The sequence below is a fragment of the Schistocerca serialis genome, chromosome 1 (genome assembly GCF_023864345.2).
Source record: "Schistocerca serialis cubense isolate TAMUIC-IGC-003099 chromosome 1, iqSchSeri2.2, whole genome shotgun sequence".
NCBI classification, from domain to species: domain Eukaryota; kingdom Metazoa; phylum Arthropoda; class Insecta; order Orthoptera; family Acrididae; genus Schistocerca; species Schistocerca serialis.
The window spans coordinates 993,177,463-993,190,483 of NC_064638.1; the positions used below are offsets into that span (position 1 = coordinate 993,177,463).

The 13,021-nt window shown below is 39.0% G+C and overlaps 1 protein-coding gene across 6 annotated transcripts in view; it reads left to right on the plus strand.

The window, feature by feature from the left end:
* Nucleotides 1-13,021, plus strand: part of LOC126413018 (large proline-rich protein BAG6) — a 215,267-nt gene that overhangs the window by 102,425 nt on the left and 99,821 nt on the right. For all 6 annotated transcript variants that reach the window (XM_050082921.1, XM_050082913.1, XM_050082950.1 and 3 more), the window contains exons 12-13: nt 4,942-5,103; nt 10,747-11,028. In XM_050082921.1, the coding sequence (XP_049938878.1) occupies nt 4,942-5,103; nt 10,747-11,028 (444 nt within the window). The remainder of the gene's footprint in view (nt 1-4,941; nt 5,104-10,746; nt 11,029-13,021) is intronic.

The following is a 13,021-nucleotide window of genomic DNA, read 5'->3' on the forward strand; positions in this document are numbered from 1 at the left end:
CTCTCACCTAGAGTTCTAATAGTGATTCAGCTGACCTGTCCTTCCTGTAACCAAACTGTAAGGTGCTTAACATATTATTCAGTTCTAAGTACTCATACAATTGCTGATAAATGGTGATTTCAAAGACTTTGGTGATTATTGATTACACAAAGTGGTTGGGTAGCACACCAGTTTGTCATAAAACTATTTTAACTTATCACTAATGAGGGCTACATGTTTTCTTAGGCAGTAAGTTGGTATGCCCTCCAGTATTTTAAATAGCATGCTCTTAGCACTATCTTTTTTTATTCCCAAACATAAAGTATATCCTTTGGTATGTAATTTTGACACCTTCACATTGTTGGCAGGTAGAAGTTTGAATCTGTAGATTGACCAGTTTCTAGAAAGCCAACAACATCAGCAACACCAAGACTGTCCTAGTAGACAGTGCAACTACTTTACCTATTATGGTGATGCGACTGAACGTTAATACAAGCATTACAGCCCATTGTAATACATAAATTTGCCATCCTGTGTACAGTAGCTTGCAGAATTTGAATGTAGATTTAGATGTAGAAATCCATTAATTAAATGAGTATAAGATTATTGATAAATCATTAATAATTTACACTGCCACTGTAACGAATGAGTTCAGTATTCAGTGATTCACTCTGCTGAAATGTTATGTGAAGTTGCTTCAGTGTTCAGGGTAAAAAAGTTCTATCCTCCTCCCCCCCACCCCTTTTTTTTTCTTTGCAGGATATCTTAGCAAGATTTTTTGGGAAATCCATTAGTTCACGGATGTTCCTTTTATGTAATTTCTAGTGTTAGCTTGTATTTCAGAGTTACAGATTCTGAAAATGTTTGAAGGTGGTGAATAATTTGTTGAGGATCAGTACTTGGTGTGGCAACAGTCTGCTCTTCTGTAAGTTAAGCAAATGTGTAGTAGTATAAATCAGTGTAGGGAAGTCACGTGACATTATCAATTGTATGTCACAACACCTAATAGCATTGTAATCATTTGCCATGTCTTTTCAGGCATATAAAATAAAATAACCGCATAAGTTTCGTATTGCAAAAGATGAGGACAAGACTTTACGTTCTTGTTTCTCCAATGAGAAAGTAACTTTGAAAGGTGCCAGTGTGACTCATCTACATCAGCCATGTGAGATCACAATGTATTCAGATGACTAATGATACTACAAATGTCAAAAGAAGAGATGTGTACCAATATTATGGAAAGGATAGTTGTTACTCACCAGTAGTGGGGATGTTGAGTCTCAGATAGGCACAACAAAAATACTGCCAGGAAATGAGCTTTTTTCCAACAAGGCCTTCATCGGAGATAAAATGAAAACACACACACACACACACACACACACACACACGAAAGCTCATTTTCTGACAGTCTTTTTGTAGTGCCTATCTGCGACTCGGCACCTCCACTGTATGGTGAGTAGCAACAATCATTTTCATGATATGGTTATATTCCATCCAGTACTTTCCATTGTTGGAAAGAAGAGATTTGTCACATTTGTACTTGGTTGGTATGAAAGCAATGGTGAGATGAAAACACTGTTAGTTATCTTACATAAGTGTCATATTGCATGTAAAGGATTGTTATTAAAAATTGAGATTCTTAAACATCAAACTATTTGCTAGGGACATATGAATGGAGACCATAGTGTTAAATGTGGAGTATACACTGAGGAAGTTAGGTGATCTTCTTTGCTCTGCAGGATCTGAGAGCTGTTTGGAAAGGGTTTTGCAAGTAATACTATTGTTGTTGTTGTTGTTGTTGTTTGGTTTGAAGCAGCTCTCCATGCTACTCTATCCTGTGCAAGCTGCTTCATCTCTGAGTAACTACTGCAACCTACATCCTTCTGAATCTGTATAGTGTATTCATGCCTTGGTCTCCCTCTATGATTTTTAACCTCCGTGGCTGCCTCCAATATTAAATTGATGATCCCTTGATGCCTCAGAATGTGTCCTACCAACCAGTCCCTTCTTATAGTCAAGTTGAGCTAAAAATTCCCTTTCTCCCCAATTTTATTCAGTACCTCCTCATTAGTTACATGATCTTCCCATCTAATCTTCAGCATTATTCTGTAGCACCACATTTTGAAAGCTTCTATTCTCTTCTTGTCTAAACTAGTTATCGTCCACGTTCCACTTCCATACATGGCTACACTCCATACAAATACTTTCAGAAACGACTTCCTGACACTTAAATCTATACTTGATGTTAACAAATTTCTCTTCTTCAGAAACGCTTTCCTTGCCATTGCCAGTCTTCATTTTATATCCTCTCTACTTTGACCATCATCAGTTATTTTGCTCCCCAAATAGCAGAACTCATTTACTATTTTGTCTTATTTCCTGATCTAATTTCCTCAGCATCACCTGATTTAATTTGACTACATTCCATTATCCTTGTTTTGATATTGTTGATGTTCATCTTATATCCTACTTTGAAGACACTGCCCATACCGTTCAACTGCTCTTTTAAGTTCTTCACTGTCTCTGACAGTATTACAATGTCGCCGGCAAACCTCAAAATTTTTATTTCTTCTCCATGGATTTTAATTACTGCTCCAAATTTTTGTTTCCTTTACTGCTTGCTCAATATACAGATTGAATAACATCGGGCATAGGCTACAACCCTATCTCAATCCCTTCTCAACTACTCCTTCCCTTTTGTACCTCTAGACTTTTTTAACTACAGCATCTAGCAAAAATGTTTCCCACTACAAAATTAAAGCACATTAAACTTCATGCAAAAGAATGTTCCATTCATTTTTTTTCTCTAGGACTAAAAATTTTCTCATGCAGGGCATGGAAAAATCAATTATTAAAAACAGCGTTTTAATGGTATAAAATTACTTTTCACTGTTAAATTAAGTGGGTTAAGAACAAATTTTAAAGTTTGTATTACGTTTAAGTGCAGTATAACTGCATTAAGGGATAAATTGCGTGGGTGTAACAGGGTGAAATGGCAGGAATGGAGGTTAGAAGCACAAGAGAAAGTAGTTTGTTTAGTTGTGGTCATGCTCTTACTTTCTTTGTAGGTTTGTAGAATGAAGAGTGAGCTTACAATTCCCCATTCTCTCTACTGCACACTGTCATGGAAAGCAACTACAGTGTATTTCATGAAGTTATACCAACCCTTCCACGGCAGACGTTATGAATCAGTGGACATGCAGTGACACTCCTAGGGGTTATTTATTTTCCACAAATTGTGTTAACACTACATTGACTACAGACATGAATTGGTAACAATACAAACTCAAAAAATGCATGTGGTGCGATTCTGTATGTTGTTCTACACTCCTACAGGGGAAATTAATTCTTAGTCATTCTTTATGGCATTTGAAGAATTTTTCCAGGAAAGGGGACTGCCTTCACCACGAGTGCTGCTTGCTTTTTAGTTTACAGACAGACCACATCTTCCCAGCATTTCCTGACCCGTTCTCGTATGTAAGAAGGCAAAATAACTTCATTGCCTCATGTTTATATTGTGGAGTTATTTTCAGTTTATTAAGTGAGTTCTTAACTTGTAATTGTTAGTGGGCTTTTATGTGAAATATATTCCTATAAACTGTCGTTGAGAAGTGCTTCATTTGTAAGTGTAATGTTGTCAGTGACTTAAGTAGTGTTGGTGGGAAGGAATTGGATTGTTAAATGTGGCATTTGCTGAGTGTCTGTCATTGACAGCATTCTGTAAAGATGTGTAACCATTTTGTAGTTACTTTGGAGGTGCATTAATGAATGACCAGAAAGCTACTGCACTTCTCTAACCATTAATTCTGTTAACAGTAGACTGCATAAACCTCTTCCATTCAGGAAATGCTGGCACGTGTAGAAAAGTATGCACTCAGTGGAGCCATTCACCATAAATCCACAGTGTACCTTGAAAGTTGAATGTCATTATGTCTAATGGAATAGGACTGATCGTGTTCAAATCTAGAACAGTAATCTGCTGTAATGTGTTGCTCATCTTACATTGAAATATCTGAAGTTCCATATGAGAGAACAGGATAGGAGATGCTGTGGGGGTATACATAAACCTCAAAGCAAGCAGTCCTCGACATGTGGGGCTTGTGGGGAGTTGCCTTTCCCGAAAGAATGCTCCAGCTGCTGTGCAGGATGACTGAGAATCAAGTTTCCTCTAACATTGTAGAAGAGTGTGCAGAGGTTCCAGTCCACACACATTTCTTGCATTAGTATTATTAGTAATTTATTTCTGTAGTCCATATAAAGTTAATGCACTTTGTGGAAAATGAACATCCCCAAGCATATCTACATAGTGTCTCTGTCGCCAGTGATTCATAAGACGAACTGCGGAAGGATTGTTATAACTTTGTGAAACATCCTGTAGTTGCTTTTTATGATGACATAGTATACTAGAGGAAATGAGGAATTGCCTGCTCGCTCTTCATTTCACAGACCTATGAAGGAGAAAACTGCATGACCATAATCCAGCGACCTACCTTCCCTCATGTTTCTAACCTCTGACCCAGTCTTTCCATCCTGTTACACCCACAGAACACAATTTATCTTATAATATATGCACAATAACTTTATACCATTAAAACACTGTTTTTAATAATTGCAAATTTCCCATCCCCCACAACATGAGAAATGTTGGGAAAAATGAATATAACCTTCTTTTGTAAGAAGTTAAATGTAGTTTAATTTTGTACTGGAAAACATTTTCACTTGATGCTGCGGTTTTAGAGATATTCAAGAAAACACTAAAAAAGTGACCTTGTCATGGCGCCACATCCCACTGGTCAGGATTTTTAATATGTTATTCATTACGGTCCTTCGTACCAATGTACAGAATTTTGCAACCACATGAAATTTTTCCTCTTGTTGACCAAAGTAATTGTTTGTGATTTTAAACAATGTTTACTGATTTTTATTTAATCCTGTTTTCAAGTTGATGTGCACTTTTTTCAGAAGGTAACAGTGTTCCTCATCCCACATTTCACATTACTCCTGGAAATGTGGAATTTTTCATGGAAGTTGGACCTAGCAGTATCACCATAGATTCTCTTGAGGCCACAGTTGTTACCAATAGTAATGGAGGGAACGGTGGAAATGGAGGAACAGATGGCAATGGTATGTACTTATCATTAACTTACTAAATAACTAACTAACTACGAGAAAATTAACTTATTATTCATAGGAGGTATGTAGTAAGCTGTCTGCAATGAACTTCCATTAACCTGGAAGTACCTACTGCTCTAGAAGCCCAACATTGTATAATTTTGTTGCTAAATTGCTAAGTTGGAATACCTGCAAGTTTACTTAGAGAACAGTGTTTCTTGTACTGGGATACTCCCAGCGGATATTCTGTTACCTCAAGCATTTAAACTACTAGCATTACCATTTTTGTTGCGCTCTCGCATCTGAGCTAAATTGCAACCAGAAAACGGGTACTTCATTGTAGTAGGAGAAAAGTATTGCTTCTCTGCACAGAATACAAAGGGTACAAAGATGACAGTAATTGTCAGTAGATTCTATGTGACTCTCCACTACTTCACAGTATTTAATTGTAAATTGTGTAGAAGCCTACCCCTTCACAACACCAAGGAGGAGTTGTGCGACATGAAATAAAGTTAGTATGCATGTTTCTACATCTAAGAGATGTGTATTCAAATTTTGCACTTGTTGTATAAGAGTGGCACCAGTGACAGCACTATGAGGCTGCAAATCGGGCTTGCTTTAAATACATGCTGTAATGGTCATGAGCATTTAATTAGTTACCTTTGAGATTGGAGGTGGTGAGTTGATAGTAGTCTAGAATGTCTTTAAAGTGATACCATTATCAGCACTTCACTGAGTTTGGATGAGCTCCTGGCATAGGGCTATTAGAAGACAGGACTCTGGACAGCCACATAGCACTACCGCGAGGGAACACCACCATAATCAGCATTTGGCTCTGGCGCATTGTACTGCATCTGCAGTAGCAGTTGGCACAGTGACAAAACGAACTGTTACAAATTGGTTATTTTAAGGACAGCTCGGAGCCAGATGCCCTGTAGTGTGCATTCTATTGATCCCAAATCACTGCCATTCGTGACTTCAGTGGTGTCATGCAAGGGCTCATTAGATTCCAGGGTGGAGGCCTGTTATGTTTTCTGATGCAAGCTGGTTTGCCTTGACACCAATTATGGCTGTCTGTTGGTTAGGAGGAGGCCAGTTGAAGGTGTGCAACCAGCCTCTATGCATGCTAGACACACTGGATCCACACCTGGGTTTACTGTTTGACTTGAGATTTCATATGACGGCAGGATCACTCTCATGGTTATCGCACACTGCCTGACTGAAAATTTGTATCTCAATCTGGTGATTCATGAACAGCATTCAAAGGGTGTTGTCCAACAGGATAATGCTGACCCCTCATACTGCTGTTGCAACCCACCATGCTCTACAGTGTTTGACATTTTGCCCTAACCTGCTTGATCAACAGATCCATCTCCTGTTGAGCACATATGGGACATCATTGGACAAAAACTCCAGGCTCACCAACAAACATCATTAACTGTCCCTGTATTGACCACCCATGCCACAGGCATGGAACTCCACCCTACAAATTGATACCCAGCACCTGTACAACACAATGCGTTCTTGTTTACATATTTCCATTCAGCATTTTGGTGGTTGCAGCGGTTATTGGTGTACCAACATTTCACTTTTGCAGTGGCTTGTCTTGCACTTACATTAACCTGTGATCTTGCAATTTTAATCACTTGAATATGATACCCGGACAAATGTATTCCCAAAATTTCATTACTCTACATGAATTGTTTTTTGATTTTAAGATTCACCCTCCTCCCCTGCCCCTCCTCCCCCTGGCGGTGTGTTATCTCCATGTTCAACATTGCTTTTTTTCCATCAAATCAAAATCTTAATAGACATCTTGTACCTGTTTCTTTATCTCCTTAAATTTATTGTATTTTTATTTTGTGTTACCTGCCAACAAAGTGATAACCAAAATTGAGCAGTTTATCATTAAAGCTAGGAAATATTTCGTCTATTTAATCAAATCTTTTGTTCATTTGAGGTGGTCCTTTGCTCATTTGCAGAAATGATTCACTGAATTCTGCTTTTATTTCTATTGATTTAAAGTCGCCTGCATAATTGCTGTTAAAAGTTACCACTCTGTTTGTGAGAGCCATTTTTGTCAGTCTTCTAACAAGTAATATTGATGAAGGCATAGAATTAACAAGTCACTTTATATCTTGGTATTTACCTAACAAATTCACTCTGTTGATCATCAAGTTTAGTGTATGAATAGCAATTACCACTGCACAATGAACTCTGCATTAAAGAAACAAAACCCACTTGTTATTTGATAGAGTGAATTTTGCCGAGAGGTCTTACGTGCAGTGTCGACTGCATCTCCTTGTATGTTGCTACTGCACAAACCCGCCTGTCATTGCTGGTTGCTAACTGCATTGCCCCATATCTCATAGATCCTTTGTGTTCGTTGTTGATCCACTGCCTGCCCGTGTTATGTAGAAACTGCTGACTGCGAAAATGCAAGTTGTCAGTTGCTGTTTACCACATTTGAGTGAGTATAGGCTGCACTTTTTCTCTTAAATTTTGGCTTGGAGAAATTATTGTGTGGCTTATAATAGTTTTTCCCTGCACGGATCATAAATCATAAATTTCAAAATGAGGTGTGCATGTACATGTACCTTGTTGGGTGAAAAACTTAATACCATAGCTGTTCTAAAAAAAAAAAAAAAAAAAAAAAAATGTAAAGTGACTTTGTTTTTCAAAACTGCATGAGCTTGTTTGTACAACTTGCTCACTTGAAGAGCCATAGTGCAGCGACTAATATGAGTCTATATTTAGATATAAATCGGATGGCCTCGGTTGGCACAACAGCTGTTTCAGCACAGCCAGCATAGTCACCCATAGTTAGCAAATGTCAGTCCATTCAACACATCTGCATGCTTGTAAACAAAAGCAGACCTAAGTAACACATTGAGTTCCAAATTGCAGAAATGTTATTTGTATCTGAATTTGGTATGTTTTAAGTTTGATGTATTCAGCAAAGCAACACTTTGCTACAAAATACATAGCAGTTACTGCATCATCCAAATTTATTATTAAAGGTATTTGAAAGCTATTTTACTACTTCTAAAGATGTATATGTTTTACCTTATCTATTGAAAACATTGTCAGTTGTAGCATTTATGTCCGATTTCTGCTGTACATATGGAAATGTGGTCTGCTTCCACATTTTAATAGTAGCAAATACAGATTTCAAATACATTTAACAAGTATAAAGTATTTACGATCTCTGTGGCCAAACAAATGAAGAAATGTAATGAACTCTTATTTAGATGAATGGAGGTAAAATTCGCACAACATTGAATAGATTAACAATTAATTTTTATTGTTTTTGTCAAATTTATAACGAGTACATGTCAGAACACATCAAAACTGGCACAATGGGACCGATTTACTCCAACCTATCAGTTTCACCCACATCAAGCACAATCGCTTCTCAGCGTAACTGGCATCTGATTCTTCACCCTTGCTAGATGATCCAGAATGCTGCTTGGAGCTATTACCAAAGAGGAGGTCATCTTCAGTCCCATTTTAAATCCTTATAGCAGGATTCTTCTTAATAAGTTTTGTCATTTTATTTTAATTTTCAAATCAAACTTCTTCCTTACTGATTTGTGTTCCCCCACTACAGAGAGGATTCCTGGTGACAAAACCACAAAAATACTGATATAGGCTTAAATCTTATGTATTATTTAGTAATTTTTCTGCTGTTTATACTCTTGAAATAACTTTCAGGTAATTCAACAATTGTGGAAAAGATATTGCTACTCACTGTAAAGGTCAAGCTTTCAGCCAAAGCCTTCATCAGGAGAAAAAAAAGAAAAGAAAAAAAAAGGAAACACACGCACACGCACACACACACACACACACACACACACACACACACACACACACACCCGAGAGTTCCAGAACCTGTACAGAAAATTGGAATAGAGATCAACATAAACATCATTTCTGCCCTTTTTATTGCTCATCAAAACCACACATTGCATGTTGTACCTCCATACAGCGAGACCTTCGGAGGTGGTGGTTCAGATTGCTGTACACACTGGTACCTCTAATACCCAGCAGCACGTCCTCTTGCATTGATGCGTGCCTGTATCCACAAGTTCATCAAGGCACTGTTGGTCCAGATTGTCCCACTCCTCAACTTCGATTCGGCGCAGACCCCTCAGAGTGGTTGGTGAGTCACGTCATCCATAAACAGCCTTTTTCAATCTATCCCAGGCATGTTTGATAGGGTTCATGTCTGGAGAACATGCTGGCCACTCTAGTCAATCGATCTCGTTATCCTGAAGGAAGTAATTCACAAGATGTGCACGATGGAATTGTCGTCCTGAAGATGAATGCATCACCAGTATGCTACCTAAATGGGTGCATTATCAGTTGGAGAATGCCATTCACATATCATACAGCCGTTACAGCACCTTCCATGACCACCAGTGGCGTACATTTGCCCCACATAATGCCACCCCAAAACATCAGGGAACCTTCACCTTGCTGCACTCACTGGACAGTGTGTCTAAGGCATTCAGCCTGATCGGGATGCCTCAAAACACGTCTCCGACGATTGTCTGGTTGGAGGCATATGCAACACTCACTGGTGAAGAGAACGTGATGCCAATCCTGAGCAGTCCATTCGGCATGTCGTTGCGCACATCGGTACCACGCTGCATTGTGTTGCGGTTGTAAAGATGGACCTCACCATGGAAATCAGGAATGAAGTTGCGTATTATGCAGCCTATTGCACACAGTTTGTTGTAACACGATGTCCTGTGACTGCACAAAAAGCATTATTCAACATGGTGGCGTTGCTGTCAGGGTTCCTCCTAGCCATAATCCGTAGGTAGCAGTCATCCACTACAGTAGCAGCCCTTGGGCGGCCTGAGCGAGGCATGTCATCGACAGTTTCTGTCTCTCTGTATATCCTCCATGTCTAAACAACATCGCTTTGGTTCACTCTGAGACGCCTGGACACTTTCCTTGTTGCGAGCCCTTCCTGGCACAAAGTAACAGTGGGGATGCGATCAAACCGTGATATTGATCATATAGGCATGGTTGAACTACAGACAACACGAGCTGTGTACCTCCTTCCTGGTGGAATGACTGGAACTGAAGGGCTTTTGGACCCCCTCCATCTAATAGGTGTTCCTCATGCATGGTTGTTTACATCTTTGGGCAGGTTTAGTGATATCTCTGAACAGTCAAAGGGTCTGTGTCTATGATACAATATCCACAGTAAGCATCAACTGGGGTGATGCAAAACTTTTTTGATGTGTTTATGGGAATATGAAAATCCAGTTTGTAGTACCTGTTCAAATTTGTACCCGAAAGGGAATAGGTAAATGATTATGCAAAATCCATAAGAAGCCATACTAAGCTGGTATCATAATTCTGCACAGTGTAAAATATTTCTGTATCATAAGGAAATTGACCTTGATTAGGTTGATGAGCATCAAACTAGATAGCTGTGCACGGAAATCAAAAAATCCATTTAGCGACACTGTCATATGCATGCTGACACTCTTATTGGTGTCAGTGCACCTGTCTAGACAACTTCACTGTGATATGAATTTTTTTTATATACAACAGGTTTAAGACCTGTATATGCATACATATACAATAGATCACAAAGCATACAATAGATCACAAAGCTTTGTCTTTTTCATGTTTCAGGTGCTGGAGCTTTCCCTTGGGGTGGAGCAGCTCCACCAGAGTTTATTCAAAATTTAGTACATGCCTTGGGTGGTCATATGATGGGACGCATGGGTGGTACTCAGAACAATGGAAATAGTGCAACAGGTGGAGTAACTGCTGGAGCTGTGCCAGCACCTGCAGCTGGGAATGGCGGACAAAACAGCCAAGCACGTGGAAATACTGCTACGTATCCTACAACAGCTACACAGACTCGTTCTACATCAAGGCCTCATGTTCATCTTGCACCTGCTGCTGTACCAGGTCAGTACATTATCAGTCTATTGAAACTGCTTGCACTTGTTAGAGCCAGGCTCATAGTTTTCACATTTTTCTACAATTTGTGTCTTCTTCATTAGTAATACAGCATGAACATAATTTTAAGCTGTACTGATACAGTCAAGTGCTGCAATTTATAAAATTTCCTGAAGTCCATATATTTACAGTGCTATTATAGTTTCATTCATGAAATAATTCTCCAGTGGATCTCGTAATAAATGAATAATTGTCTCGCACGTCATAATGTAACTGCATTTTATAATCATCTAAGGTCTGCAATGCAGCTTATTTTATCTTGTCTGAGAGGGTTTCAGATGTTGTAAATGGTAGTTGTACTTAGAGCCAAAGTGTTCCAAACAGATCAGGATCAATCTTCAGGTGAGGGATGAGAACAAGCCATATTAGTAATATGGCTCCATTTGATAGTGGGATGTAAATGTACTTGGGGCCCTTGTCAGGGAGTTAAGGTGCTCATTTCACTGAGGGCATTAGGCTGATTACTGAAACTTCCTAGGTCAGTATAGTATCAAGTCTGAGTCTAAATGTTAGTGTTTCTGCATTGTGTTGTATAACTCTGGGATATCAACAAAAATTATCAGTTTCTTAAAATATAATTGGATAGCTAAAGAAAATCTACTCACCAAGCAGTGGCATGAGAAAACACATATAAGGGTTAAAGAAATGTGCATGCTCTTGGAGCCATTGGCTCTCCTTCTGGCAGAAGGGTTGAAGGGGAAGGAAGAGGGATGAAGGAAAAGGAATTGCAAGGTTTAGGAAATGACGAGTTTGAGAAAGTCGCCCAGAACCGTGGGTCAGGGAAGACTTACCAGACGGGATGAGAAGGAAAGCCAGATTGTTGGGGGCTGCATTGGATGAGATTTTTAAACCTGAGACCTTACTGAAAATGGGAGATAAGGTAATAAGCGAGAGATAGATTACTGACAAAACATTGTACAAGACTTAATAAGAATGGAAACCTAAGTACATTGCGTATGGTAGAACTGGAGGGTGAGGGAAAAAAAAGACAGGTCAGAAAAATAAGAGGTATAAAACTAAAAAGAGATGAAGAAAGGAATATTTATTAAGAAAAAATGCAGAGACCAACGAATTTAAAGAAAATGATTAATATAAATTAAGGCCAGGCAGGCGGCAAGAACAAGACAGGATGTAGTGCCAGTTCCCAGCTGCAGAGTTCTGAAAATCTGCTTTATATTGTGCTGCTTTACATGTTGATAGTTTCCATCCTTTCCATGACAACCCAAATATTCTCTTCCACAAGAGTCTTGGCATTCGAGGCAAACATATTTGTTCAGATGCAGACTTTTTATAGAAATACACAAACATTCTCAACTGAGCCTTCACCGAATGTAATTACCCTACCAGCCTATTTCAAAAGCAGATTTCCCATGCTATCAAATTCATTCATGGGACCGTTGATCCTTCCAAAAACCAGCTTCTCATCATTCAGTACCACCCTGGTCTTGAATGTGTTCATCAGTTACTTCAGCAATGCTATGACTTCCTAAAATCATACCTTGAAGTGGGGTCCATTCTGTCAGTCATTTTGCCCACTGCACCTAAAGTAACTTTCCATTGAGCCCCAAATATTTTCCTACCCTATGGCTCCTACCTCTGTGACTGTCCCCCACTGTAAGACTTGTCTTATGGACTCTCCCACCTTTACCTATATCAGACCTGTAACCAACAAAACATAATGCTATTAAAGTTGATATGACTACCATTAAGATATCAGCTGGGATGAGTGGGCATATGCGGAGGTTATATACTGGCAACACACGATATACTGTTGTAGAGCGTGCTCTACAACATGACAAGCCATCACAGTACCTGCTTCACCACATAGACCATATGTATTCATCCCCTCAGACACCAGTCTCTCAGAACTCTGAAGGTGGGATCTGACATTACAACATGTCCGTGGTATGTGCCACCCACCTTAACTTAATTAATGTTAATT